This window comes from Stenella coeruleoalba (genome assembly GCF_951394435.1).
Source record: "Stenella coeruleoalba genome assembly, chromosome: 15".
Lineage (NCBI taxonomy): Eukaryota > Metazoa > Chordata > Mammalia > Artiodactyla > Delphinidae > Stenella > Stenella coeruleoalba.
This window is the reverse complement of record NC_137161.1, coordinates 78,472,218-78,498,116: the sequence shown is the minus strand read 5'-3', so window position 1 is coordinate 78,498,116 and position 25,899 is coordinate 78,472,218. Positions and strand designations below refer to the sequence as shown.

Here is a 25,899-nt window from a genome sequence, read left to right as displayed (position 1 = left end):
GCGGTGCGGCGGACAGCCCCGGCGGCGGGGCGGGGGGAGTTATATTGCGGGGTCCTTCCTCGCTCACCCTGGTTCCTCTCGGAGCGGAGACGGCAAATGGCGGACTTCGATACCTACGACGATCGGGCCTACAGCAGCTTCGGCGGCGGCAGAGGGTGAGGCGGGCGTGCGCGGGCCCCGGCCGGGCGCGAGAGGCGGGCGGAGTCAGGGGCCCCTGGCCCGCGGCCTTCTCGCGCGCACAGCAAGGGGCGGCGAGCGGTAGGGGCCCGGCTGGGCCGACTGAGGCCTCGTAGAGGCGCCGGGAGGAGTGGGGTCTGGAAATGGCGCGCTCGGGGAGGGTGCGGCGGCGGTTAGGCTCCCCGGGTTTTGCTCGCGGGACAGATCCCTCTCTGTGCCACCCCTCCCCCGCCGCCTACGATGTGTCTTTCCTCTGCCTCGGTCGCAGGGCCAGGCCGCAGCGGCGCTGAGTGCCCGGTAGGACGAGCTCCCGCTTCCAGCCCCATCCCCCAGTACGGCGGGGCCGGCGCGGGGCTGTGCTGCAGCGCGGGGGTGGGGGCCGCGGCCTGCCCCGCTCCAGTCCCGGTCCCGGCCGCGGCTTCCTGTTGTCAGCCTGCGCTGCAGGCCCCCTGGCCCCTTTCACCAGGAGACCAGCGGGCTTGGTATGATCGGAAGGCCGAGAGAGGGGCGATTCCCATCCCTTTACGGGTGTGAGGCTGGGATTTGGCAGCTGGAGCCCTGGAATAGTTCGATTCACCCCGGGGTCGGGGGAGACCAACCAGAACATACACATCATAGCATTGTATTTATCCTTTCTTAGATCAGAGTGCCTTGTTGACAAGTGCTACGTGCCTACTGGCAGAAGATGTTATTCTCCCTGGTTTCTCCAGACCTGGAGAAGGAATCGCATTTAGCTTCGTTCTGATTCTGGTCATACACAGGCTATATGTAATTGAGGCACCTTGTTTAAAAGAAAGATCCCTGACTAGTGAAGGAAAAGCTTATGGTGTTCAATTCCAGGAACCCGCCCTAGATTATTTCTTTTTAGCCACAAGTTACCTCATACAGAATTTAGAAGATAGGCTGTAAACATCTTGTTGTTTGTCAAGGGCACACTTGGCCTTTGTGTGATTCACAGAAAGGATTACTTTCCCAGGATAACACCACAATAGTACCTACTGAGGTGTCCAGTCTCCTGGGTTTCAATCCTAAAAGTACCTTTGTTTGGTGAAGAATGATCTTTTAATACCTTGGTTTGGGAATGTCTCAAATAAAAGCTTGTTTGGGTGCGGGAGTGTACCCAGTATCATTCATGAAAGTTGGGGACATGGAAGTTGGGGGAGGTGGAGCCACCTGTTACTTCAAAGAATACTTTATTTACTAATAAAAAAGAAATAGATGTTGGATTACATGTAAAGTTAATGCTTTTGGGGGTAGGTTTCTAGACATCAAATTTGTACTTCAGTCATCTTGAAATTTAATAACTAGGATTTTTTTTTTCCTTCCTAGTTTCAAAAAGCATTTGGAAGTACCCAGGAAAACTCTTAAACAGAGTAGTTCAGATTAAGGCAGTTCCAAGGAATTTTAGTTGGTTTGGAACTACAGTGTTAGTCATATTATACAGAGCCTGGGGATTTTTTTTATTATTATTTTTTAATTCTGCCTTTTGACAAATTTACCAGCTGTTCTGGTGACTAGAGGTGTTCGAGTTAGACTTTCGGTGGATATCAAATTTTGACAGTTGGAGTACCTTGAACAATAGAAGTTGATCAAAAGTAAAATTCTCTTTTAAGATGCCATTTATTTATCAGAATATCAAAAGACGAGGACACTGTTAGCCATTTACCCAGATGTACTCCAAAAACTTGTATAAGAGAATAGTAGCTGGCATGATACATCTCCTAAGCTTCCTCATAAAAAGTCCTTTTACTATTAAGCACCTTCTACATCTTACCTTCTCAGAATTTTCCACTTCATCTTCATGTAAAAGTACATAGGAAATACTGCTCAGATTGCCAAAAAGTAGTTTTTAGAACCTGTCGGTGAATTTGTGTGTTCTTTGAGGCGGTGTCACAGGTGAGTCAGGAAACTTCACAGAGGACTAGACGTGTAGTGGTGTGATCTGTGCCAAAGCTGTCCTATTCCAGATAGTTAATATTATTTTAACTTCATCAGGTCGAAAGTTATCAGTTATTGGAATCTTTGAAATTTAGCAAGGTGATAGGATAGTTGACCAGATATTCTTCAATGATAATTTTGAGTTTTGAATTATGTTCACATCAGTACGTGTCTCAGTGCTGTTTGTTTATGTTCAGATAGAAGCTTAAGCATTATAGACGATTACCACCTATGGAAAGCTGGTCTTGTATTGCTTTGTTTGGTGCTTTTTGTTTTTTAATTTATTTATTTATTTTTGGTTGCGTTGGGTCTTCGTTGCTGCGCGCGGGCTTTCTGTGGTTGCGGCGAGTGAGGGCTGCTCTTCATTGCAGTGCGTGGGCTCCTCACTGCGGTGGCTTCTCTTGTTGCAGAGCACGGGCTCTAGGCACGTGGGCTTCAGTAGTTGTGGCACACAGGCTCAGTAATTGTGGCTCTAGGGCTCTAGAGTGCAGGCTCCGTAGTTGTGGCGCACGGGCTTAGTTGCTCTGTGGCATGTGGGATCTTCCCGGCCCAGGGCTCAAACCCGTGTCCCCTGCATTGGCAGGTGGATTCTTAACCACTGCGCCACCAGGGAAGTCCCTGTTTGGTACTTTTGTAAGGCAATTTCTCACTAGTCTAAAACACCTTAGCTAGATAAGATGTCTCAACTCTAAGCAACTTGGGTCACAGGTGAAAGGAATGGCAGGTTTGAAATATAGAGTCAAGGGGCTTCCCTGCAGTGGTTAAGAATCCACCTGCCAATGCAGGGGACATGGGTTCAAGCCCTGGCCTGGGAAGATCCCACATGCCGCGGAGCAACTAAGTCCTTGGGCCACAACTACTGAGCCTGCACTCTAGAGCCTGCGAGCCATAACTACTGAAGCCCACGCGCCTAGAGCCTGTGCTCCACAACAAGAGAAGCCACCGCAATGAGAAGCCTGCACACTGCAAGGAAGGTAGCCCCTGCTCACTGCAACTAGAGAAAGCCCGTGTGCAGAAACAAAGACCCAACGCAGCCAAAAATAAAATAAATAAAAATAAATCAATTAAAAAAAAGAAGGGTCTTCTCATTTAATTAAAAAAAAACCCAAGAACTTGGGTTTTAATAATTATACATTCCCCGTAAGTTTATTTTGTAGTTGTGTGTAATAACCAGTACGGTTGTCAGGAAGCAATACTGAACAACTGCTTTATTTCCCCAGCCTATAGAGGCATGTGGCCTGCAGCAGAGGAGAGAACCAGGGACTGCATTGTTGCTCAGAAAGCAAGTCAAAACAAAATTCCAAATTATCAGGAGTTGATTGTACCATATCTTGAATGTATTTGGTTTTTCACTTTGCTAAATTATCTTTGTGGGGTTCCAGTTTTTCATTTGCTATTGACAGTAAAGTGGAGAGTAACACTGATTTTATATTTTTAACTGCAAAAGGCCTTTTGAGTGCTTAACCTAAAAGTAGCATCAATCCTGAGAATTAGATTGGAACTTGGAATTAGCAAGAATTGATATTACTGAAATGGTACCTGCTAAAAATTGATTAAGCTACAAAATTAAATATTCTTTATTAGGTTCCAGTTAGGGGATTTAGAATTCTAATCTTCGAGTCTTATAGGATTTAAGCTTGGCATCTCTGTCTAAATTTCTAAGGATATTTTAAGCCTTAAAATGGGGAAGAAAGTGTATAAAAGCTAGCTAGTTTCACTTATAACAGGATCTGTAAAGATGTTGAAAGGCATATTCTAAAATCCTGTTTACCTATCAGATGGCAAGTTGTTTGGGTTTACTGTCATCCTTCTCTCCACTCAGTCTCCCAGTGCTTGATTCCAAGTCATTGTCCTCTTTGCGAAGTGTTGTTACCACAAATACTTGGTTTTACCAAGAGATCTCTGAGATGTCAGATGTTCAGGCAGAAGCCCTGGCTTTAGAATCAGGCAGACCAGAGCTTAAGTGTCCTCTTGGCTGTGTATGAGCAGTATGATCTGGACAAGTTTCTTTACCTCTCTGAGCCTCACTTTCCCTGCATATAAGATAGAAACTCCTCTATAGGGCTGTTGGGGAGTATTAAATGAGATGTTAAACTGTGCAGCACAGTATTTGGTCCATTAAAAATGCTTAATATTTGATAGCTGTTGATTTATAATTTTTAAAAATTTATTTATTTTTGGCTGCGTTGGGTCTTCATTGCTGCGCACGGGCTTTCTCTAGTTGCGGCGAGAGAGGGCTACTCTTTTGTTGCGGTGCGTGGGCTTCTCTTGTGGAGCACAGGCTCTAGGCGTGCGGGTTCAGTAGTTGTGGCACATGGGCTCTAGAGCACAGACTTAGTAGTTGTGGCCCACGGGCTTAGTTGCTCTGCGGCATGTGGGATCTTCCCAGACCAGGGCTCAAACCTGTGTCCCCTGCATTGGCAGGCAGATTCTTAACCACTGCACCACGAGGGAAGTCCAATTTATAATTTTTTAATTCTTAAAATAATTCCTTTGGCGTTAGAGTGGGAAAATTTCTGTTGAGGGTTAGGTGGAGTGAGTTTTTATTTTCCTGTCTATATTTCTAAAGCCAATAAAGGGAAAGCTGTTCAGTTTATAGGCATAAAGCATTTATAATGTAATACCATAAGTATGGTAAATTAGTACCAAGTAATTCATTCTTTTTATTCATTTATTTATTGGCTGCTTTGGCTCTTAGTTGCTGAGCACAGGCTTTCTCTTTCATTGCAGTGCGCGGGCTTCTCATTGCGGTAGCTTGTTGCAGAGCATGGGCTCTAGGCGCATGGGCTTCAGTAGTTGTGGCACTCCGGCTCAATAGTTGTGGCTCGAGGGCTCTAGACTGCAGGTGCACGGGCTTAGTTGCTCCATGGCTTGTGGGATCTTCCCGGACCAGGGCTCAAACGCGTGTCTTCTGCATTGGCAAGCAGATTCTTAACCACTGTGCCACCAGGGAAGTCCCACCAAGTAATTCATTCTTTTTTTTTTTGCGGTACGCGGGCCTCTCACTGCTGTGGCCTCTCCCGTTGCGGAGCACAGGCTCCGGACGCGCGGGCTCAGCGGCCGTGGCTTACGGGCCCAGCCGCTCCCCGGCATGTGGGATCTTCCCGGACTGGGGCACGAACCTGTGTCCCCTGCATTGGCAGGTGGACTCTCAACCACTGCGCCACCAGGGAAGCCCAAGTAATTCATCCTTGTACATTATTGGTTTGTAACAGAACTCATGCTTGGAATATTTAAATGCTTCTGAGATTTCTAAAAAAAAAAATTTTTTTTCGCATACTTTCAAAATTTATATTTCTGTTTGAAATTAACCTTAGTGTTCTGGAAAGACTTTACACAAATTCAAGAAGTCTTCCCAGAAACTTGGAACATACAAAGCAGAATGTTTGGCTGGGGGTGTGGGGGGGCATGGTCAGTCCTAGATCAGATCCACCTTCCAGTTTCCAGCTTCTGCTAGAAATGGAAGAGTGTTAGGCAAAAGACCATGCCATGCATCTTTACCTTTTCATCATTTGTGCAGCTGGTTAGACCTGCACACTCGGCACGAAGTAAGTGACCACTTGATTTTGATTGCACTTAGCAGCTGTAATGTCTAGGTTGTCTTTTTAAATAATTGAACATCCTATTTTTTTTAAGTTTGCCAACCATATGATGGTTTTTAAAATGTTCTTGATAGGACCCTCTGGATGTGCTTCAGTATGTTGATACTCTACTGAAAACATAGTACCTTCATTGCACTCCAGTATAGGATAGATGTAGCTGGTGCTCTCCCTCGCTCTGCACACTGTTCTCTAATTGAAATAATCAGTTGCATTTTTGGAGCCACCCACCCACCCCCTTTTTTTTTTTTGGCCGCACCGCGGGGCTTCTGGTATCTTAGTTCCCCTGACTATGAATTGAACCTGGGCCCTTGGCAGTGAAAGCAAGGAGTCCTAACAACTGGACCGCCAGGGAATTCCCTGGAGCCTTTTGAATATCTGGCTGAGTAGAAGACAGCTCGTTTCTCATAGCTGCTTCTGTATTCACTCTTGAGGTAGGTTGTTTGGTTGACATATATGAAGAAAATCCAGCCTTACATAGGTAAGTAGTTGGAAGTGGGAGGACTTTTTAATAGCCTTTTCAGATAATTGTAGATACTCTTGTGACTGTACCAAAACTTGACAGGTGGTAATTTCCATAAAAGTTAGTTGTAACAATAAACTTTTAAAATCCATAGATCTATCTTATATTTTGAGGGGATCTTTTACTGTGCTTTTTTTTTTTTTTTTTTTTTTTTTTTTTGGCTGTATTGGGTCTTTGTTGCTGTGCGCAAGCTTTCTCTAGTTGCGGTGAGCAGGGGCTACTCTTCGTTGTGGTGCGTGAGCTTCTCATTGTCGTGGCTTCTCTTGTTGTGGAGCGTGGGCTTCAGTAGTTGGGGCACACGGGCTTAGTTGCTCCGCGGCATGTGGGATCTTCCCCGGCCAGGGCTCAAACCTGTGTCCCTTGCATTGGCAGGCAGATTCTTAACCACTGCGCCACCAGGGAAGCCCAGCTGTACATTGGTTGTTTTTTTTTTTTTTGGTAACATGATACTTTGGTCATTTGGAAAATACCAGTTCACTGAGTTATGTAGCTCTTCCAAATGTTGAAGCATTTCACTATACAGTATCAAAAATCATGTTCATTAATGTCACCATCAGTTTCATCAGAAAATTTTCAGGTATTGGGAGACTGTCAAGCTTATATTGATAGATAAAAGTTTTCTAAAATTCTGGTTTTTGCTTGAAAGCCTGCGTTTTGTCATTCGCAGCAGACAATACTGTTGTTTTCCTTGAAGTGACAGGCTCACTTCATTTACAAGAAAATGTCTATGTAGCATCCGAGTCTGAACCATAGTTAGTCAGTTCTTTCAGGTAAAAATGGTGTTCCATGAAAAGAATAGCTAGTTCAGCTTGTAACTCACTTGCAGGAGTGCCTTTCCTGGAGATAACCATGTACTTCTGTAAGCAGCAGAAGTGCTTCATTCCCATTTTGTAACGGAATATTTTAAAAGTGGGTCAGTATTTAATAAAATTAATCATTTTTACCACTTTATCAAAAACATTCTTTGCAGAAGGTGGCTTTTTTTTTTTTTTGGCTGCGCCATGAGGCTTGTCGGATCTTTGTTCCTCCACCAGGGATTGAACCTGGGTGAAAGCGTGGACTGCTAACCACTGGACCATTAGGGAATCCACCACCCCCCCTTTTTTTTTAATACTGCAAATGCATGAGTAATAGTGCAGTTTGGTGCCCCGGCCTGATTCATGCGAAGGCCAATGGCAGGATCGGTGTATGTGTTTGCTCTCTTTGACTTAACAGGGATACTACAGCCAGAAAGGTTTGGCTCTGCGGGGGCAGAGCCAGAACCAAAGGAAGTACATTTTGGTGCTTTTAGAGGCCGTCTGAAAATGCAAAGAATTGTTACTTTAACTGATTTTCTGTTAACGGAGGAACCTCAGTATGGTCTAGATTGGAATTTACCAGTTGCTCATTTTACCTAATAGTTAAAGATTTTTAAAATAAATGTATTTATTATTTTTTATATTTTTATTTTTGGTTGCATTGGGTCTTCGTTGCTGCGCACAGGTTTTCTCTAGTTGCGGTGAGCGGAGGTGACTCTTGCGGTGCGCGGGCTTCTCATTGCAGTGGCTTCTCTTGATGCGGAGCATGGGCTCAGTAGTTGTGGCATGCGGGCTCTAGAGCGCACGCTCAGTAGTTGTGGCACACGGGCTTAGTTGCTCTGTGGCATGTGGGATCTTCCCGGACCAGGGCTCGAACCCATGTCCCCTGCACTGGCAGGCAGATTCTCAACCAATGCGCCACCAGGGAAGTCCAAATCTGGAACTTTTGGATTGAGTAACCTTTTTCACCCATATGAAGTTATTAAATTACTAAGCGCATTTCTTTCCTTTCATGTTAGGAGTCCAGAATTTTAGTTCATTATGATAAGTACCTTTTCCCAGTAAGAAAAGTTCCCTAAAAGACTCTGTAAACCAGAAGTCCCTTTCGTGTTCACTATTCATCTAAAACAAGGCTTTCAAACTGCCTGTTGTGTCCTGTTGGGAGATGATGAAATCAACTTAGTGTGGGTCCTGGTAAGCATCTTTTAAGGTGAAATAGAATAGACAATAGTGTGCATTATACTATGAGTTAGTACTGTTGGCAAGCTTTTTAAAATTAATTTGTGTAGTTAACATGCAGGAATGTATGCATGTATTAAGTTGTGATGTAAAATGTATTTCTTGTTGTTGTACACAGCCTGAAAATTTTTTGAAAAATACTTAAATACAGGGCTTCCCTGGTGGCGCAGTGGTTGAGAGTCTGCCTGCCGATGCAGGGGACGCGGGTTTGTGCCCCAGTCCAGGAGGATCCCACATACCGCGGAGTGGCTGGGCCCGTGAGCCATGGCCGCTGAGCCTGCGCTTCCGGAGCCTGTGCTCCGCAATGGGAGAAGCCACAGCGGTGAGAGGCCCCCATACCGCAAAAAAAAAAAAAAAAAAAACAAAACAAAAAACTTAAGTACATAATTGGGGATGTCTTCTGAATACATGTAACCCTCTCTTATAATCTAAATTTTTTTCCAAATAAGCGTACCCACATTGGTGTAGAAGTTACTGGCAACCCTAAAGTAGTTGGTAGGCCTGTGGCTTCATTCCTTCCACCCTAAGTCTCAGATATTGTAATAGTTTTGGAGATAAAGCAGTGAACAAGACAGGAGCTCCTGCCTCAGAACAACTTTGCATTTCTCTGCATTGCTTTTTATATCTTACCGATGTGATTGAATTATTAAGTTCCCATTCACAGCAGAAAAGAGCTCCTTGAAATAGGGCTCATTGAAGAATTCACCATAGACACTGCTCCCTCCCCACCCCCAGTGTTTACCAGAAACTTTCAGAGGCTTTCATGCACATCCTGTAGGAATGACAGTTGTCAAGATAAAGGGATTTAATTTTGAGTGCTAATTGAAGGCCTTGGAAAATACATACACTTAGAGGAAGATCTGCTTGGAACTGAAGGGTCTTTAATCCAAGTTCATTGGACTAGTTTTTTAAAACCTAAGTTACAACTAAAATGTAATGTGGCATCTTGGATGGGATCATCTGAATAAACTGAACTAGTTAGTAATGAATTAGTTGGTAATGTATTGATGTTGGTTCTGTGATTGTAACCAGTGTATCTTCCTAATGTAAGATGTTAATAGGTAGTGTAAAAGGGTGTTTATGAAATAAGGGCTTGGCTTTTGAGAGCCTAACCTTTTTTGATTATTGTCTAGAAACCAAGTAGGTTACACATTTTGATCTTTCTTTCTTTCTGCATGCTCAGAGGATTTTGTCTTTGTTGCTTACTTGGATTTTATTCTCATAAAGGTAGTCTTACTGTGATTTTATGTAGGATCTAGGGTAGTGCCTCAGGCCATGTGATATATGCTAATAAGCTCTAGGTGGCGCATGAAAGACCAAAGTTGTTGATCAGCCCCAATGAAACGAACTCAGTTATCACCTAGAAGTAATAGAGGGAAAGCACCTAATGTTCCAAATACCAAAGAGAGGTTAATACTCTATAGTCATGGTATCTTGGCACTGGTCTTAAAGTTTTAAGAATAACAGCAACAGTACTTAAATTCTGTATAGTTTCTAATGCACCGAGGAATCTTCGTAAAATTCTTGTCCAGAAATAATAGCATGTGGCCTTCATTTTTTATTATCTTTTACACTTTGGAAGCAAGTCTTGAGCACTTAATTTTGTTTCATCCACTTACTGACTCTAATCCCAGCCCTAATAATCTCTTCTCTTCTTTTTTCTTATAGTTGCCATTCCTCCAGTTTCCTCTCACTCCTATATATCTTTGCTTATTCACACATTATCATCTTAAGAGTTCAGTGTTTTGTCTGCTGCCTGGAAAATAGAGTCCAAGTGCCTTTTGCTCCACCCTGCAGAGACAGTGCTTGTTGCTGTCTCCTGAATTTTCTGCAGTCTTTTACTTGGGATGTGATTTCTCCTTTCTAGATGCCTGGACCCCCTTAGCTGAATTATAAGCTCCTTGAGGGTAGGAACAAGTCTTAGGTTTGTGCCCTCAATATGGTGCTCTGTATTTAATAGACATTCAGATACTTTGTTGATTTGAGTGAAGAAACGTGATTTGTCTGTAGCTCCAGGTGTGATTTTGGTCACACCTGGAGTTGAAAGTTGGATTTCCTAAATGACTGAGGATGTGATTATTACTTTAAAACTTTCGTATTTTTTTTTTAAATCAATAGACTGTCCCTTTGTGCAGCAGTAATGAGCGGGCAAGCCCATTGCTCAGTGGGAGCGATATGGCCTGGGAGTTTGCAGCACAGCCCTTCAGGTCTCTATTCTGAATTGCAGGGTGGTGGGGAGGTGGGGGTGTGTGCCCAGGCCTGCAGCTTTGCCTCATCTGTTGCCTGCTTTACATCCATGGCTTGTTAGTCAGCCTCCTTCTGTATAAGCAGTGTATCCTGTAGCGTGTTTAATTTACCCATAACACTTTAGAATTATTAAACTTTTGTAAAGCAATCAGTCTCTGTGAAGTGTTTTTATGGTCAATTTCAAACTCCTTTATAACATAGAAATTTGAAATATTTATAAAGTAACAGGTGAGAAAACCGAGGTACAGAGGTGATTTGGAAGAGGTCCTACACCAAGCTAAGTAAGGTGCCAGGTGTGTCTTCTGTGTTTTTAACCTGTTTTAGAAAGTGCTTTCATGTAACATAGCTTATTTAGATAATAGTCCCCTCTAAACTTAAATTAGTGTCAGAGGTATCTCATAAGAATTTTAGCTCAAAGAATTTCTGACATTTGACATTTTTATTTGATTGATGACAGAATGTATCCTTTTATTACGTCCATATGCATTCTCTGGGGTTTGTCTTCTTCACCCTTGTCTCTCAAGTTGCTGGCACACTGCAGACTCTTCATAGAGTGAATAAATTGAAATCTACCAGGCTGGCCCCAGTCCCACTACATTGTAATGTCTTCAGTGAACTACTCAAGGAAAAGCTAAAAACCACTCAAGTCCTGTAGAACTGACCAGATCAGGTAGGGCAGTATTGAGGACTGCATCGGTTAGTCTTGAAAAAATCTAGAGTGTTAAGCCACTGGCAGTTTTGTGAGGCTAGGGTGAAATGAGCAAGTTGATGGGCTTGGGTTAGCTCTTTCCACATCTCCAGCTCTTAAAGTACTGCTTGCCTGAAGCAGGATTTTTCTATCTTTGCAAAGACAGATCTGGCTTCTGATCCTGCTGCATTCTTGCTAGTGCCCCCCCCTCAGTAGCATTCACCTGGGCAGCGGTCCTTATCAAGGCTTGCTTACATGGCTTTCTGTACTCAGTCAGAGGTCGGTTGACCCTATCTTTTCAGTCCTCTGTCCAGCACCCCACAGAAGTTCTCATGTGCCCTTTTAGCAAGACTTCCTACCTCCATTTTCTTGCTTCATCAAACAGACACCTGCCAAATTTATCATTTCTTCATCCTCACCTTCATGTTGAATTTTTAAAAAATCATTGTAGCCCTTTGCTTTTTTACATGTCTATGTAAATGTATACACAAACATGCATGTATGCATTTACAGTTATTTATGTTTTATATGTGCTACTCAGGTGTAAGCTATTCCAGGACAAGGGGCTGTTTTCCACCAGATGTTTAATAAATGTTGAGTAGATGAATTTAAAGTGTTTTTAATTATAGTTGGTCCCCTGTTTTGACAGTTTTCCAAGTGTTTATACTGTATTTTATATGTTCAGTACCCAGCCCCAAAGAGTATCTTACTGAGAGTATTTTAGGTTTTATGGGGTTTTTTTGTTGGTGGTGGGTTTTTTTGTTTGTTTGGCTGCATTGGGTCTTCGTTGCTGCGCGTGGGCTTTCTCTAGTTGCGGCGAGCGGGGGCTACTCTTCATTGCAGTGGTTTCTCTTGTTGCAGAGCACAGGCTCTAGGCGTGTCGGCTTCAGTAGTTGTGGCACGCAGGCTCAGTAGTTGTGGCGCACGGCTTAGTTGCTCCGCGGCATGTGGGATCTTCCCCAGCTAGGGCTCGAGCCCTAGTTCCCTGCACTGGCAAGAGGATTCTTAACCACTGCGCCACCAGGGAAGTCCCAGTTTTATGGTTATTGAAATGCAAAATAAGTCACATTCACTTGTAAGCCTATTTTTCTGGTATTAGGACAGAATGCAGGATTTTTCTGTTGGGAAGCAGCAGTTCTGAGGTAATTAAACTTAAAATTTTTAGCCATCTAATAATTACTTCATAGCCTGGTTCTTCTGCTTAAAAAAAAAAAAGAAAGCGTTGTCTTAAAGACTGGTATTTATTATCAAATATTTGAGATATCTGGAATTTGTGTCAGGCAAGATGTGGAATCTCTTTCATGATATTTCTAGCAATATATGAATTTTAAAAATCAAGTTACTTTCGAAGACCTGGTATTAATATATATTCTGCCAAAAGAAAGGAAGGTTGACTTTAAGCAGATTTTTGACTGATGTGAGGAGACTCTTTTGCTTTAAATGTCTCTTAAAGAAAAACAACACCTCCCCCTTTTAAATTTGTTTTCTCCTGTGTTCTGCAAACATTTTATTTTGAAATTTTTCAAGTCTTCAGTAAAGTTGAAAGAATGCAATACGATGGGCACTGGTAGATGTCACAAGGTTCACACTTGCTTTATCTTTATATATTCGTGCATGCACACATGGCTTTATGCTGAACCCTTTGAAAATAAATGGCTGTCCTGACACTTCACTCCTAAGTACTTTGTCTCTCCTGAGAACAGAGGCATCCTACTAACTTCAGTACCAATTAATCACTCCTAAGAAATTTAATGCTCACAATAATATTTATACTCATCAGATTCAGATTTCTCCATCTGCTTTTTCTTTTATGGCTGTGTGTTCCAGGATCCAAAGATCACATGTAGCATTGGTTATCATTTCGTTAGTTCCCCTGCCTTTTTTGTCTTTCATGACTTTTACATATTTGAAGAATCTGTGCCAAAATAGAAGGCACATTTAAATTTCTCCCATCATTAGTGATACTAAGTTCAGTTACCTGGTTGCAGTAGTGACTGGCAGATTCATTTTATCAGTGTTTTGGCATCCTTTGAGCCTTGCCTGAATCAGTCACTACTACATTGGTGGTTGCAGAGTAGAGGTTTTCTAATTACATGATTCCTCCTACATTTTTTAGCTGACAGCCTTATTGATGTAAAGAAGAGCTCCCTTCCCATTAATTTAGTAGACCATCTATTAGAGCAATGTAGGTTCAGAGCAGAATTGATCAGAAAGTATAGAGTTCCCATATGCCTTCTGCCCTCACAAATGCACAGGGGCACAGCTTCCCCTGCTGCCAACATCTGCACCAGAGTAGTATATTTGTTCCAATCAATGAATCTGCATTGACAATGTCATTATCACCCAATGTCCATAGTTAACATTAGGGTTCACTCTTGGTGTTGTCCATTCTGTGCTATGGGTTTTGACAAATGTATAATGGCCCCATTTATTTTTTTGTTTGTTTTTAAAATATTTATTTGGCTGCAGTTGGTCTTAGTTGAGGCACGCAGGATCCTCAGTTGCGTCATGCAGGCTCTTAGTTGCATTATGTGGGATCTAGTTCCCTGACCAGGGATCAAACCTGGGCCCCCTGCGTTGGGAGCGTGGAGTCTTAACCACTGGACCACCAGGGAGAAGTCCCGTGGCCCTATTTATTTATTTGTTTGTTTGCTTTTTGTGGTTTTTTTTTTTTTTGGCTGAGTTGGGTCTTCGTTGCTGCGCATGGGCCTCCTCTAGTTGCGGCGAGCGGGGGCTACTGTTTGCTGCGGTACGCGGGCTTGTCATTGCAGTGGCTTCTCTTGTTGTGGAGCACAGGCTCTAGGCGTGTGGGCTCAGTAGTTGCGGCACGTGGGCTCAGTAGTTGTGACTCGCAGGCTCTAGAGTGCAGGCTCAGCAGTTGTGGCACACGGGCTTAGTTGTTCCACGGCATGTGGGATCTTCCCAGACCAGGGCTCGAACCCATGTCCCCTGAATTGGCAGGCGGATTCCCAACCGCTGCGCCACCAGGGAAGCTGGTCCCATTTATTTTTAAATTATCTATAAAACATTGTAAACCTCAGGTGTTAGACGGCAGTTATTATGGTCATTGTTACTCTACACATGTGAACTATGTGACAGGCAGTGTATGACGCACCATATGTTATTTCTCAATAATTCAAGGTCTCTCTTAGTATTAACCCAGTTTTCCAAATAAGGCTTAGAGAAATTGAGTAACTCCTCAAGATTATATGGTGGAGTAAGTATGTGGTAGAGCTCGGATTTAAACCAGTGCGTACGCAGATTAGCCATGATATGGTGGAGTCAGGGTCCTGCCACTTTTAAGCTCTGTAACCATAGACAAGCTAAACACCTCTTGACTTAGCTGAGGAAATGACATTGACGTTTAAATGAATTAGTAATATGCACCTTGTGTTTGAGGATCCAGTGAGGTAGTGCATGGGGGAGTGGAGAGTAATATGTACAATACATAGTACTTGCTGCACAAAATCTAAAATTTTTATTAGAGCATATTATCTATAATCAGCAAGAAACAATTGTATTGTGAATGAGTTAAACTTCAGCTTCAGGGTAATAAGTGGACACTCCATTTCTGTGTGTGTTAGTGTTATCGGGTGTGAAGGAGGGCATTGGCTTAGGTTCTTTTCTCCTATTCTTAGTGAATAGGAGAGAACCACTTGTCTGTAGGAGGATGTTAATGTTTGGATTCGATTCTCCGGGGAAATGTACGTTCACAGAGATTCTGTGTTTCTGTGGACATTTCTGTCATCCAGAAATAAGCATGTTTTTCATAAATATTTTGGAATACTCTATTATTTCAAGGAGATGTTACTGTACACATTATATAGGATTATTTTGCCTGAGTGGTGTGGCTGAGTGGGAGACATTTTCCTTGGCCCTCTGGGGCAAGTACACAGGGGCAGAGTTGAATCCTGTCTGTTTCCCCTCCTAGGTCCCGTGGCAGTGCTGGTGGCCATGGTTCCCGTAGCCAGAAGGAGCTGCCCACAGAGCCCCCCTACACAGCATATGTAGGAAATCTACCTTTTAATACGGTGCAGGGCGACATAGACGCTATCTTTAAGGATCTCAGCATAAGGAGTGTACGGCTAGTCAGAGACAAAGACACAGACAAATTTAAAGGTGAGTTTGGGGGATTTTTACTGTGCATTATTGTAAGGGGAGGAGGGTCTAAACCAGAGGGCTCTAATTATGAAAGTGTTTCAATGAAAGTGTTCCGAACGTTTGCCCACTCCACGCAGTTGAAATAAACATTTATTAGCGCTTTAACGCATAGGCCTTCAGTTCTATTTGGGGGGGAAAGTGTTATACATAATCTAGTTTGTAGAAATATGTGGCATATGCCCAAGTAAATCTGGCGTTTTCCTGAGCTATATAGCAATCCTGTCTCTGCCAGAAAAGGAGTTACCAGAAAAGAAATGAACAGATAAAACTCAGGACTTTTCAGGTGCATATCACCTTGGCCGACTCCTGCATTTTTAGGGGGTAGTTTTTCTGTAATCTAGTTTATTATGAAATCCAAAAGGTAACCTAGTACTTGTCACTGTACATTTGTGATTTCAGAGCATGTGTTTAGGGAAATGATTGGCTCAAATTTCAGATAAAGTTAGTGTCTGTAGGTTAGTCTTTCAGGTTCTTGAGCAGAGGAGTAAGAATGAGGAACCAGATGGGCATTATCCAACTTCCAAGGCTTCCTAAAGGGAAATGTGCCCTGTATTTAAGTGCGTGATGCCAGATACAAGGGCATTTGGTTTGCTTTATTTACCCAGAAGTACATCCATGAAAGGCACACAGGCTGTGGGGCTGTAGAAGAAGCAGGGGTGCTGCTCAGCAGAGCGGTTCCATAGTTTTGTTGTTCTGAAAGCCTTCTGACTTAAGAACCTGGAGCCTTGTTATAGTAAGTGATCAAACAGTGAAAAAGAATGTATCAGTTAAGCTTGGAGCAGTAAGTCCTGCTGCTAGGAAGCGTTAGGAATGCAAATTTAAGGTAAAAATGTGTGGGTGAAGCCAGCCTTTGGGCTGAGTCAGCAGCAGCAGAGATTGTCTCATAGAAGGGCATCTTTAGTTTCAGCAGCTCTGGAGTGTGAGATGAGTGGGAGCTCTGGAGTGACTAGGCTCTTGTTGCCTCTTTGAACTTGCAAGTAGTTTTCTCAGTTCTTCTAAGCATTGAATCCACTTGGGGAAAAGGCATGGATGGGGAGGTGGAGTATGGTTGGGGGTGGAGGACGGGGAACTCTACAGCCAAGCAGTACATTCTTTGTGTAAGCAAATGGCGAACAGGAAAAGTTTGGACCCAGGCTTTAGAAGCACTTGCAGTCTAGTGGGCTTTGAAGGTGAAGTGTAATCGTCATACAGGATGGGGATCGGGAGGGTGGTGATACAGGGTGCAGTGTGAGCATACGGGGCAGGGGGAGTGCTTAACCCAGATTTAACCGAGAGGGCATGGACAAGAGTGTTGCAGCTAGAAGGAAAAGCTTATTCAGAGGTTGGAGGTGAGAGAGAGGGTGTGGTTTCTTCTGCCTGGAGTGTCCTCTGCTTACAGGCCTGTGTCAGAATCTAGCGTTAGAGACTCAAGTTGTCAATAAAGCATGCTGCACCAAGGCCATCTGTCTTTAATTAATTAGCATCCTGAGGAGGATGTGCTTGTGGCCGAGGGTATGTTTTTTAGCTTTGTAAAACAAGTTTTATACCAGCTACCTGAGTAGTAAGTAATGGCGCCCCCAGCCTGTTCCATCAAAGCATGTTTGGTATCGAATTTGAAGTCTGTGTCTTAAAGCCCCTGTTAGGTTATATGAAAGTCGTTCAGAAGTCAGAACTAACAGCTCTTCAGTGACCCAAGAAGGTTTTAATATTATGGTTAAAACATAAAGCTTTATAAAAACACAGCTACTATTTCAGTACCTATTTGATTAGCACTTTCTGTTAGAATATAATTAAGAGGGGAAAAAATATAATTAAGAGGGAGGAATACCAGTCACGTTCTATTTATTAGAAAGTAAAATATGCTCTTTCAGGTTCTGCAAGTCTGCTACCATCTCGATGCAACAGAAGTGGTAGTTATGATGTAGGGAAATGGTACAGACAGGGATCCCACCTTATCTTTAACCCGGAATTCCTTGAGGAAATCGGGGGTTTGTTTTCTCTTACAGGATTCTGCTATGTAGAATTTGATGAAGTGGATTCCCTTAAGGAAGCCTTGACATACGATGGTGCAGTAAGTATATTCAGGTTTTCTCTGTGGTGGTAGTAGTTGAGATTTTTTTCTTGCCAGTACTTACAGTGTTTTCCACTTATTAGCTCTTGGGTGACCGGTCACTTCGTGTGGACATTGCAGAAGGCAGAAAACAAGATAAAGGCGGCTTTGGATTCAGGAAAGGTGGACCAGATGACAGAGGTGATTGGTTCTTCTACAACTGAGCATAAAACTTGCTGTATGCCCACTGATTACAGCTCTTGAAGGTTACCAGAAGAACTCTTATCTTGTAGGTCTGATAGGTGTTTATGAGCTTTTAAAAATGTGTAAAATCTTAGAAAGAATGGATGATGCTTCTGCAAGCCTGGGTTTTTTTCTTCCTGTTGGCAGCAAAAACTCTTATAATTTCATTGAACTTCCCATCACATGAGTTGTACGTCTTCCCAATGAATTTTTCCATGTTTGTGCAGCAAGGTAATGATACGACCTCAACTTTATCTTTTTTGTGTATCCTCAGGAATGGGTGGCTCTCAAGAATCTAGAGGTGGATGGGATTCCCGGGATGACTGCAATTCCGGTATCAGTATTTAAAGTATCACCACTTACCCTTTTCAGTGGCCTTGCTGCTATTGTACATTTCTTGTGAGTAGCCCGCCTGGCCGGACTACTTTAGTTCCTTTCACAAATGAAACTTTCCGAAAAGGTACCCAGGCATGCAATAAGCCTCTGTTAGAACCTCAGTGTTTGGGGTAGGACTTGAAAGCTTCCACATCGTGGGCAAGTTGGACTGATCCGCCTTATTTTGTTACCTTTTCTTAGTCTGCTGTTCTTATATGTGCCTGTGTCTCATGCTGAGTCTTTCTCAGGGTTTAGCCCAGGGGAGCCCCTTGATGATGCTTGTGTGTATGGCATGAATAGAAGTACTATTATTTCTAGAAGTCTGAAGGTTCTAGAAGCTTACAGAAAGCCTCATACTAATGGTTCCTGGTGGCTCCCTCTTAGATGGTAATAGGTAGTCCTGATGACCTCTTTGTCTCTTAAAGGGCGTGGAGCACCTGTCCCTTAAGTGGACATAATCCACTTTATCATTGCTTTTCTTAACTCATCAAAGCATACCGGTGGGTGCCTCCTTGTGTCAACTCAAGAGGTCAGTTTGCATGCCAGGCTTTGAAGGGTTGATCTCCTAAACATCTCTTCATCTCTTTACTTGTTTTTTTTTTTAATTATCAAGGTAAATCATATGGTAAAAATGTCCATTGTAACCATAAGGTAGAGAATGAAAAACAAGTCTGTTTTCTTTCCTACAAACTTGAGGTTGTCTCTGCATTTGCCACCACATAAGATGAGATCATTAGTGCCCGCCCCCCCCATCACCCCCCCCAGTCAAAACAAAAATCAGTAGAAAGTAACTGGTAAGTATGGGAGGAACTTGTCTTGTGAGTCGAAATTTTTTAAAAGTTCATTCCAGTACTGTGTTAGCTAAACAGATTACTGCTTATATCTGTTGAATAATTTAATTCCTAAAAGTCCTATAGCCAATCAGAAATGAGCTTATTCATAAAAGTACAGTATAATCCAGTAAACCTGTAATTTTATGTATAAGCTAGTCTCTGATTGAAAAATGCAACAGATGTCATCTCAAAGCCACCTCAGGTGTAGTAGTTAGTGACTTGATGAGTGATGGTCTCCAATCTGCCAGTTTTGCCTTTCCTAGTACTGTAGAAATAGTACAGTGAGCTCACAGCTTTGGAGGTTACCAAAGGAACTGATGTCTTTCTACTGCTGGCTTAGCTTGGGCTTTTTTACTCTGAAGCAAGACATATAGTGAACATAGCCAGAGAAGCTACCTTGCCACCAACCAGTGTAAACTACAGTATTCTGGTAATAATCTAAAACCAGCAGTGCGCACATGGTGGGGTACGGCCTATATACATTATTTGTATAGGTAGACCATTTTTACTCTTTAGAATAATGCCTTTTTTTAAATGACATACTCTCATTGTAAAAAAAAATTTTTTAAGCAGTACAAAAAAATATATAAAGAAGAAAACAAATAAGAAAGTCCCTGTCAACCAGAAATAGGCAGTGTGCTTTTATTTATTTTTTTATCTTTTTTTTTTTTTGGCCGTGCCATGCAGCATGCAGGATCTTAGTTTCCCACTAGGGATCGAACCCGCGCCCCCTGCAGTGGAAGTGCGGAGTCTTAACCACTGGACCACCAGGGAAGTCCCTAGGCGGTGTGTTAAACTAAACTTCGTGAAGAAAGCTCAGAAGATTTTCATGAATACTGTGCCTCCTAGAAATCTGTCATCAAACTTGATGAAAAGATAATTGTTAGTGTCAAACCTTGGTTCCCCCCCCCCCCATAATCTTCCCATCGCTCATATCATAAGAGTTTTGAAATGAGGTGGTCACTTGATGTTAATGTACACTAGGTTTTGGGGTTTTTCCCCACTATACTTTGTCTCATGGACCTGGACAAAGTAGCAGTTGTGTTTATGTGCCTTGTCAGTGTGGGTGTGAGCTAATTTGTTTTATGCTAAACACTGGTAGCAAAAATTAATCTCATTAAGAGGGAAGTAACTTTACTTTCATAATCAGTGTGGAAAGGTACACACAGTTTAGTTTGGGGAAAATGTCAGGTTAAATGTTTGAATACTAATTAAGCTTGTTTAATGAATGGTGTATCCTCTCTGGTTGATAGAAAAGATTTTGTAAAGAAACTTATACTTGATGATATGCTTCCAAAATGGGTTTTCCCCCAAAGCAGTGCTCCTGTTGGTCTGAACCTTCTTAGAATTGTTTTCATTACTTGTTTTGTTAAAATTGAAATTGTTCGATTTAGTCTCTGAACTGAGTTTCAGATAACTTGATCAATTTAAAAATTCCTTGCTACCCTTAAAGAACAAAAGAACCCCACCATTGCAGATAGTTAATTCTCCATATTCACAGTAGTTAGGTTCTTTAAAACCACTGCAAACAGCAAATTGGCGGATACGGAGCCATCGCGCATAGAGGAAATACACAGGCTCCTGTGAGCCTCTGGTCATATTTTTGTCAGCCATTCAATACATAACCTTGCTTTATGTGTTTGTGTTTAAAGACGCCTTGTTTAATATATATAGTTGATTGATTAACAATGAACTCACGGCCAGCAGCACTGTAACTCATGCCTGCGTGAGGCTTCTCTAACAAGGCACATCCCAGCCTTGCACTTAGGAGTACTAGACAGCACTTCAGCATGATGTTTGGGTGCTGTTTTATTTTAACAGCAAAATCACTAACAAAAAGCACAAAAGAGCAGAAAGCCTGGCACTAAATAGATTGTGAAAAGGACACTTGTTTACTGTTTGAGCTGAGACAAGGCAGAGTGTTGGCTCATTCAACCCTCAGCTGGGAATGTATGTGTCAGGTGACAGACGTTTCACTGCTCTGTGCATGTCTGAATGACAGCGAAAGGCCCCAAGTATTGATTTCAGGGTTACAAATAAATTTTAGTGAGTAGACAAATTTGCAAACGTGAAATCTATGAATAATGGGAATCAACTATTTAGTAGAAGAATATTTCTCAAGCTCAGGATCCTTCTTCAAGGATAAGTTCCTGCAAAGCTTTGAGCAATCGCACTGTCCTTGGAGTGAGTAAAAATAGTCACCTTCAGGAGCTTAAACAGAGGGGGCAAGCTCATTTGTTTAATTATAGTCTTATTGCTTAAATTTTTACTGAAAGTTAAGTTGGTTATACTGTTAAAAGGTTAATTATCTTAACCTCCCCCTATGACTTTCAGTTAAATGCAAAACTAAATAAGGCTTAAGGTTCTTAAAGTCCATTGAGAAGATATTCTTCACACTGATGAGAATTGTAACTTTTTTAATATAAATTTACTTATTTATTTTTCGCTGCGTTGGGTCTTTGTTGCTGTGCATGGGTTTTCTCTAGTTGTGGTGAGCAGGGGCTTCTCTTCGTTGCGGTGCGTGGGCTTCTCGTTGCGGTGGCTTCTCTTGTTGTGGAGCACAGGCTCTAGGCGCGTGGGCGTCAGTAGTTGTGGCTCGTGGGCTCTTGAGCTCAGGCTCAGTAGTTGTGGCGCATGGGCTTAGGTGCTCCGCGGCATGTGGGATCTTCCCAGACCAGGGCTCGAACCCGTGTCTCCTGCATTGGCAGGAGGATTCTTAACTACTGCGCCACCAGGGAAGTCCAAATTGCAACTTACTTTTTAATTCTAAATGAGATGCAGTTTACTTCTGTTGGTAATTATTTTAGCGGTGCACAAATGAATGGGGTGTGGGAACCCTTTGCAGCCAGAGGAGGTGTGGGTTGGGTCTGCGGTTCCTGCTCTCTGGCGCCCTCTCTGGGAAGGGAGTGGGCCTGATCACAGCTTTGTTTACACACAGGTGCTTTGCTTTTAGAATGATCCACACCCGAATCGCAGCAGAAACAGAAAAATGGGGGATGTCACCCAGAGGTGACTTTGTATTTTTATTTTGTCTTCATATCTAGCTTTTTCCTTTTGATTTTGTGTTCTAAATTATAACTTCTAAATTTCAGGTTTATCTTTTTTAATAACTGTATAGATTGTATTAGAAAACAATAAAACGTGCTTTGAGCATTTTTGTGTTAAGCCATATTAGAATATTATGGACTTTTCCTGCAAGCTAAGAATTTACAGCTCGTTTTATTTTTCTCTCCTAAGATTCTTTTTTTATTTTAGAAGTCTGTTAGCATTGAAATTACCCAACAGATTCACGTTTGGACTCATTTTGTATGCACTTTTGATGCTGGACAAACTAAAGAATTTAAAATTAAACTTAATTCACACAAGCTATGTTATCAGCTTTGAGACAGTAGTTTAAAAGATAATTCAATGTCATCTTCCTCCTTCAGGCTTCAGGGATGACTTCTTAGGAGGCAGGGGAGGGAGTCGCCCAGGTGACCGGCGAACAGGCCCCCCAATGGGAAGTCGTTTCAGAGATGGCCCTCCCCTTCGAGGGCCCAATATGGATTTCAGAGAACCAACAGAAGGTATGACGATAACGTGAACGTGTAAATGGAGCTCTGAAGGGTGTCTTTTCGTGACACATTTGTAAGCCATGTTGTGTTTCCCTCCCCCAGAGGAAAGAGCACAGAGACCACGGCTCCAGCTTAAACCTCGAACAGTTGCAACGCCCCTCAATCAAGTAGCCAACCCCAACTCTGCTATCTTCGGGGGAGCCAGGCCCAGAGAGGAAGTCGTTCACAAGGAGCAAGAATGAGCTTGCGGTTGGGAGGGAATGGGATGTGGGGGGGGGGTTCGAGCGAGAGCACAGCCTGGCTGCCCCCCAGACCGGCAGTCCTGCAGTTACCATTCCTGCGCCTGACCTTTGTCCTCCTTTCTTACAATGGAAACACAGAGCTTGTGAGTGCATGTCAGCAGTTAACAAGTGGTTTTTAGTACATTCTTGGCTTTGCTGAATCTACCTAGTGCCTGTTTTGTGCTTTTTTTTTTTTTTCTTTTTTTCCTTCCTGCCACTCCTTTCCTATTTTCCTTCTGTCCTTTTTCCTTCTCGCTCCTTGTTTCTTTCCAGCACATGAGTTTCTCTAGAGGGACAGAGGCAGCTGCCATGCGGGAGTTCTTTATATTGAAATGCTGCTTCATTTCTCTCCTTTGCTTTTCTGTTTTGCCTTTAGCCACACTGGGCGTTTCCTTTGATTTTTCTCAGCAACCTGCATGTTGAGTTCTGTATTGCTGTGGCTTCCAAGAAAAAAAAAACAAGTCACAAATTGGATAGCATCTTGTTTTTATTCAGCTGTTATCAACATACAGAATTTGGGACACATTGCTTTCAAAACAAGGATAAAATATCTGTTGATCTTTGCAAATTCCTTCCTGTAACTATTTATAGATAGTCCTGACTCCATTACTCCCTCCCCAGATGGGAGAATAGGCTTACATTTCAAACAGCAAAACCTAAAAAGATAATGTGAACTGCTGGCAGGGTGCACATAGGAGATAAATTGAATACACGGCTGTGTTCACATGCTTTATTATTGCTCTCTCAATACCGTGTCCAAACTGGTTCCCTTCTTTCACTGGCCGTTTTAGAGGCTCCTCTGTGGCTGGATGTAGCGAACTGCTGTCTGGTTTCCTTCCTGCTGGCTGCAGAGGTGCATTGGGCACTGCAGGTGGTAGCGCGGTGCTGGGCTCACTACCTAGTGCGGACGCTGCTTCCTCTCAAACCCCTGTTGTCGTGTGTTCTGCATCGCTCCCTGTGTTTATCTGTTCCCTGATACAAGTAATAGTGAGATACTGCGCTTCCCACCATCTCTTAATTTTAGAGTGAAAGAATGGGCCTAGAATGACTCTCTTTCACTTGATGAATTGAGAATTTGACTATGCAGAGCTGTCAGGTAACTGGTAGGTGGCTTGAGGTCACTAGTTCTCAGCTTCAGGACGTTCACTGCCACGTACAGTGTTCAGCACTCACCCAGGCTAGGCAGCAGCTTTTGAGCTTGAACACCTCTGTGTGAACAAATTCTTGAGCGCCCGAGTCCCACTTCATCCAATTGGGAGCAGTTCAGGGTCAGCTAGAGCCCCGGAAAAGAGAGACCCTCACCAGCATGACTGGAGGGCCGGGGGCAGGCTGGCCCACGCAGTGTGCTTAGAAAGTAGCTCCTCACTAGCTGCCGTCCTCGGCCCCTCTTACTTTGTCTTTGTCACCAGGTCTCAGCAATTTACAGAACTCTCCCTCCTTTCCTTCCTTCCACCTGTCATGTTTGCTTCTGAAATAAGAACCATTTGTGTAACACCAATACTTACCTTAAGAAAGACATGCATTATGTGGTTGTAATCAAACCTGATGCTTTCAGATGACCTACTTACATCTTCAGTGTGGAAAAGATTAAGAACAAAACAAATTCATCTAAACTTCTGGGCAATCCAGTTGACTTTTAAATGTAAGAATGGAATTCCAAACACTTAACACATTCAGCTATATGACAGAAAGTAAATCTATGGATATGGTTATTTTGTGAATGATCTTTTAAATAAAAGAAAACCTTACGTAATATTTAATGCTTGTCTTTATTTTTGAGTTGTTTTTTAGCTGCTTGTGAAGTTAATTTTAAATTTGGAAAGTAGTGTCCAAATTTAGTGGAATGTACTGCGGAGTGAGCAAAGCGTCTTGCTTTCGGAAGTTACAAGATTTGTGAAATTATTTTAGAAGCTGGTGATGATCAGAGATGGGATGCCAACTTTCTTCCTGTTTTTTTTTTTCCCCAAAAAACTAATTTCTCTTTTTTTGAGGGGGGGGGTTAAATTTATTTTTGGCTGCGTTGGGTCTTCATTGCTGCGCACGGGCTTTCTCTAGTTGGGGCGAGCGGGGGCTACTCTTTGTTGCAGTGTGTGGGCTTTTCATTGCAGTGGCTTCTCTTGTTGTGGAGCATGGGCTCTAGGCGCGCGGGCTTCAGCAGTTGTGGCATGTGGACTCGGTAGTTGTGGCTCGCAGGCTCTAGAGCACAGGCTCAGTAGTTGTGGCACACGGGCTTAGCTGCTCCGCAGTATGTGGGATCTTCCCAGACCAGGGCTTGAACCTACGTCCCCTGCATTGGCAGGCGGATTCTTAGCCACTGTGCCACCAGGGAAGTCCCCAAACTAATTTTTCTAACAAATGTTACATGGTGCGGTCATAGTTTTTGGTTGGGTAAAGGAACTTTTAAAAATAACTGCTTGTTTGAGAAGAAATCCTAGGTGCTCCTCGTGTGCATGATGGGTGCTACTTCATGGCAAGCAGATTGTGTGTTTGAGGAGGCACTGCTGTGTAGTTGAGTGATTTTATGACCCAGTGGGCAAGGGGCAGGGCTTTGAGCTACGTGTGGGAGAGGCCAGGCTGGTGGGGAGGGTGCAGAAGTTGCTTACCTTGCGGTCAGAGCCTGACTGCAGCTTAATCTGGAGAAACAAGGCGGGGAGGATGGGTGCTGTTCCGGCCAAGTGCGTGAGGGACTGATGACTGCAGCTGCTTCTCGGCCGCGGGCTTGGAGGAGAGGACTTGATGCCGACGGGTGTTTCCTTAAAAGAGTGGGAGCATTCCTGAGGCTGGAAACCCTCTGCCCAAAGTTAAGGCGTTGGAACTTGGTCTCCTGGAGGGTTTTCCTGGGACTGGTGGCCAGAGGCTTGAAATCCAACTCTATGAGCCTTTTTTCCAAAGGTTCTTTGGATTCCGTCTTAAAGGGCCTGTGGAATGTTCAGACCCTTGGAAGGATCATCTATGTCTCCCAGTAATTCAGAGGTTTCTTATGATTGAAATGAGACTGCAGCTGTCTTTCTGCCTCCCCCAGATGTTGCTGTTACTATGCAGTGGTTGCTTCTCACAAGCACCTCTTCCCTTGGCCTGTAATACTTTCGTCATATTAAGACATCACAGTGTTTTAGTACCTGTGTCTCATCCATAAGTAACTGAATTGAGACGGGAAGGTACGTCTTTCTCCAAATAAGCACCTAAATAAATAGGGTCATTTTCATAAAAGTGTG

General features: G+C 43.1%; 1 protein-coding gene across 2 annotated transcripts; it reads left to right on the top strand.

The window, feature by feature from the left end:
* On the top strand, positions 1 to 24,431 carry EIF4H (eukaryotic translation initiation factor 4H). Of its 2 annotated transcripts, XM_079945103.1 has the most exons (7): positions 1 to 155; positions 15,140 to 15,327; positions 17,355 to 17,419; positions 17,503 to 17,599; positions 17,916 to 17,975; positions 22,278 to 22,415; positions 22,506 to 24,431. In XM_079945103.1, exons 1-7 carry the CDS (start codon positions 97 to 99, stop codon positions 22,643 to 22,645), a joined length of 747 nt encoding a protein of 248 aa, XP_079801229.1. In that variant the 5' UTR covers positions 1 to 96; the 3' UTR covers positions 22,646 to 24,431. The 2 variants fall into 2 exon arrangements, with proteins under 2 accessions (XP_079801229.1, XP_079801230.1); XM_079945104.1 differs by lacking the exon at positions 17,916 to 17,975.
* Positions 24,432 to 25,899: the final 1,468 nt, after the last annotated feature.

Coding starts and splice junctions, on each gene's coding strand:
- EIF4H (XM_079945103.1), top strand. CDS start 97: ATGGCGGACTTCGATACCTACGACGATCGGGCCTACAGCAGCTTCGGC. Junction 156..15,139: donor AGCTTCGGCGGCGGCAGAGG/GTGAGGCGGGCG, acceptor TTCCCCTCCTAG/GTCCCGTGGCAGTGCTGGTG. Junction 17,420..17,502: donor CCTTGACATACGATGGTGCA/GTAAGTATATTC, acceptor TCCACTTATTAG/CTCTTGGGTGACCGGTCACT.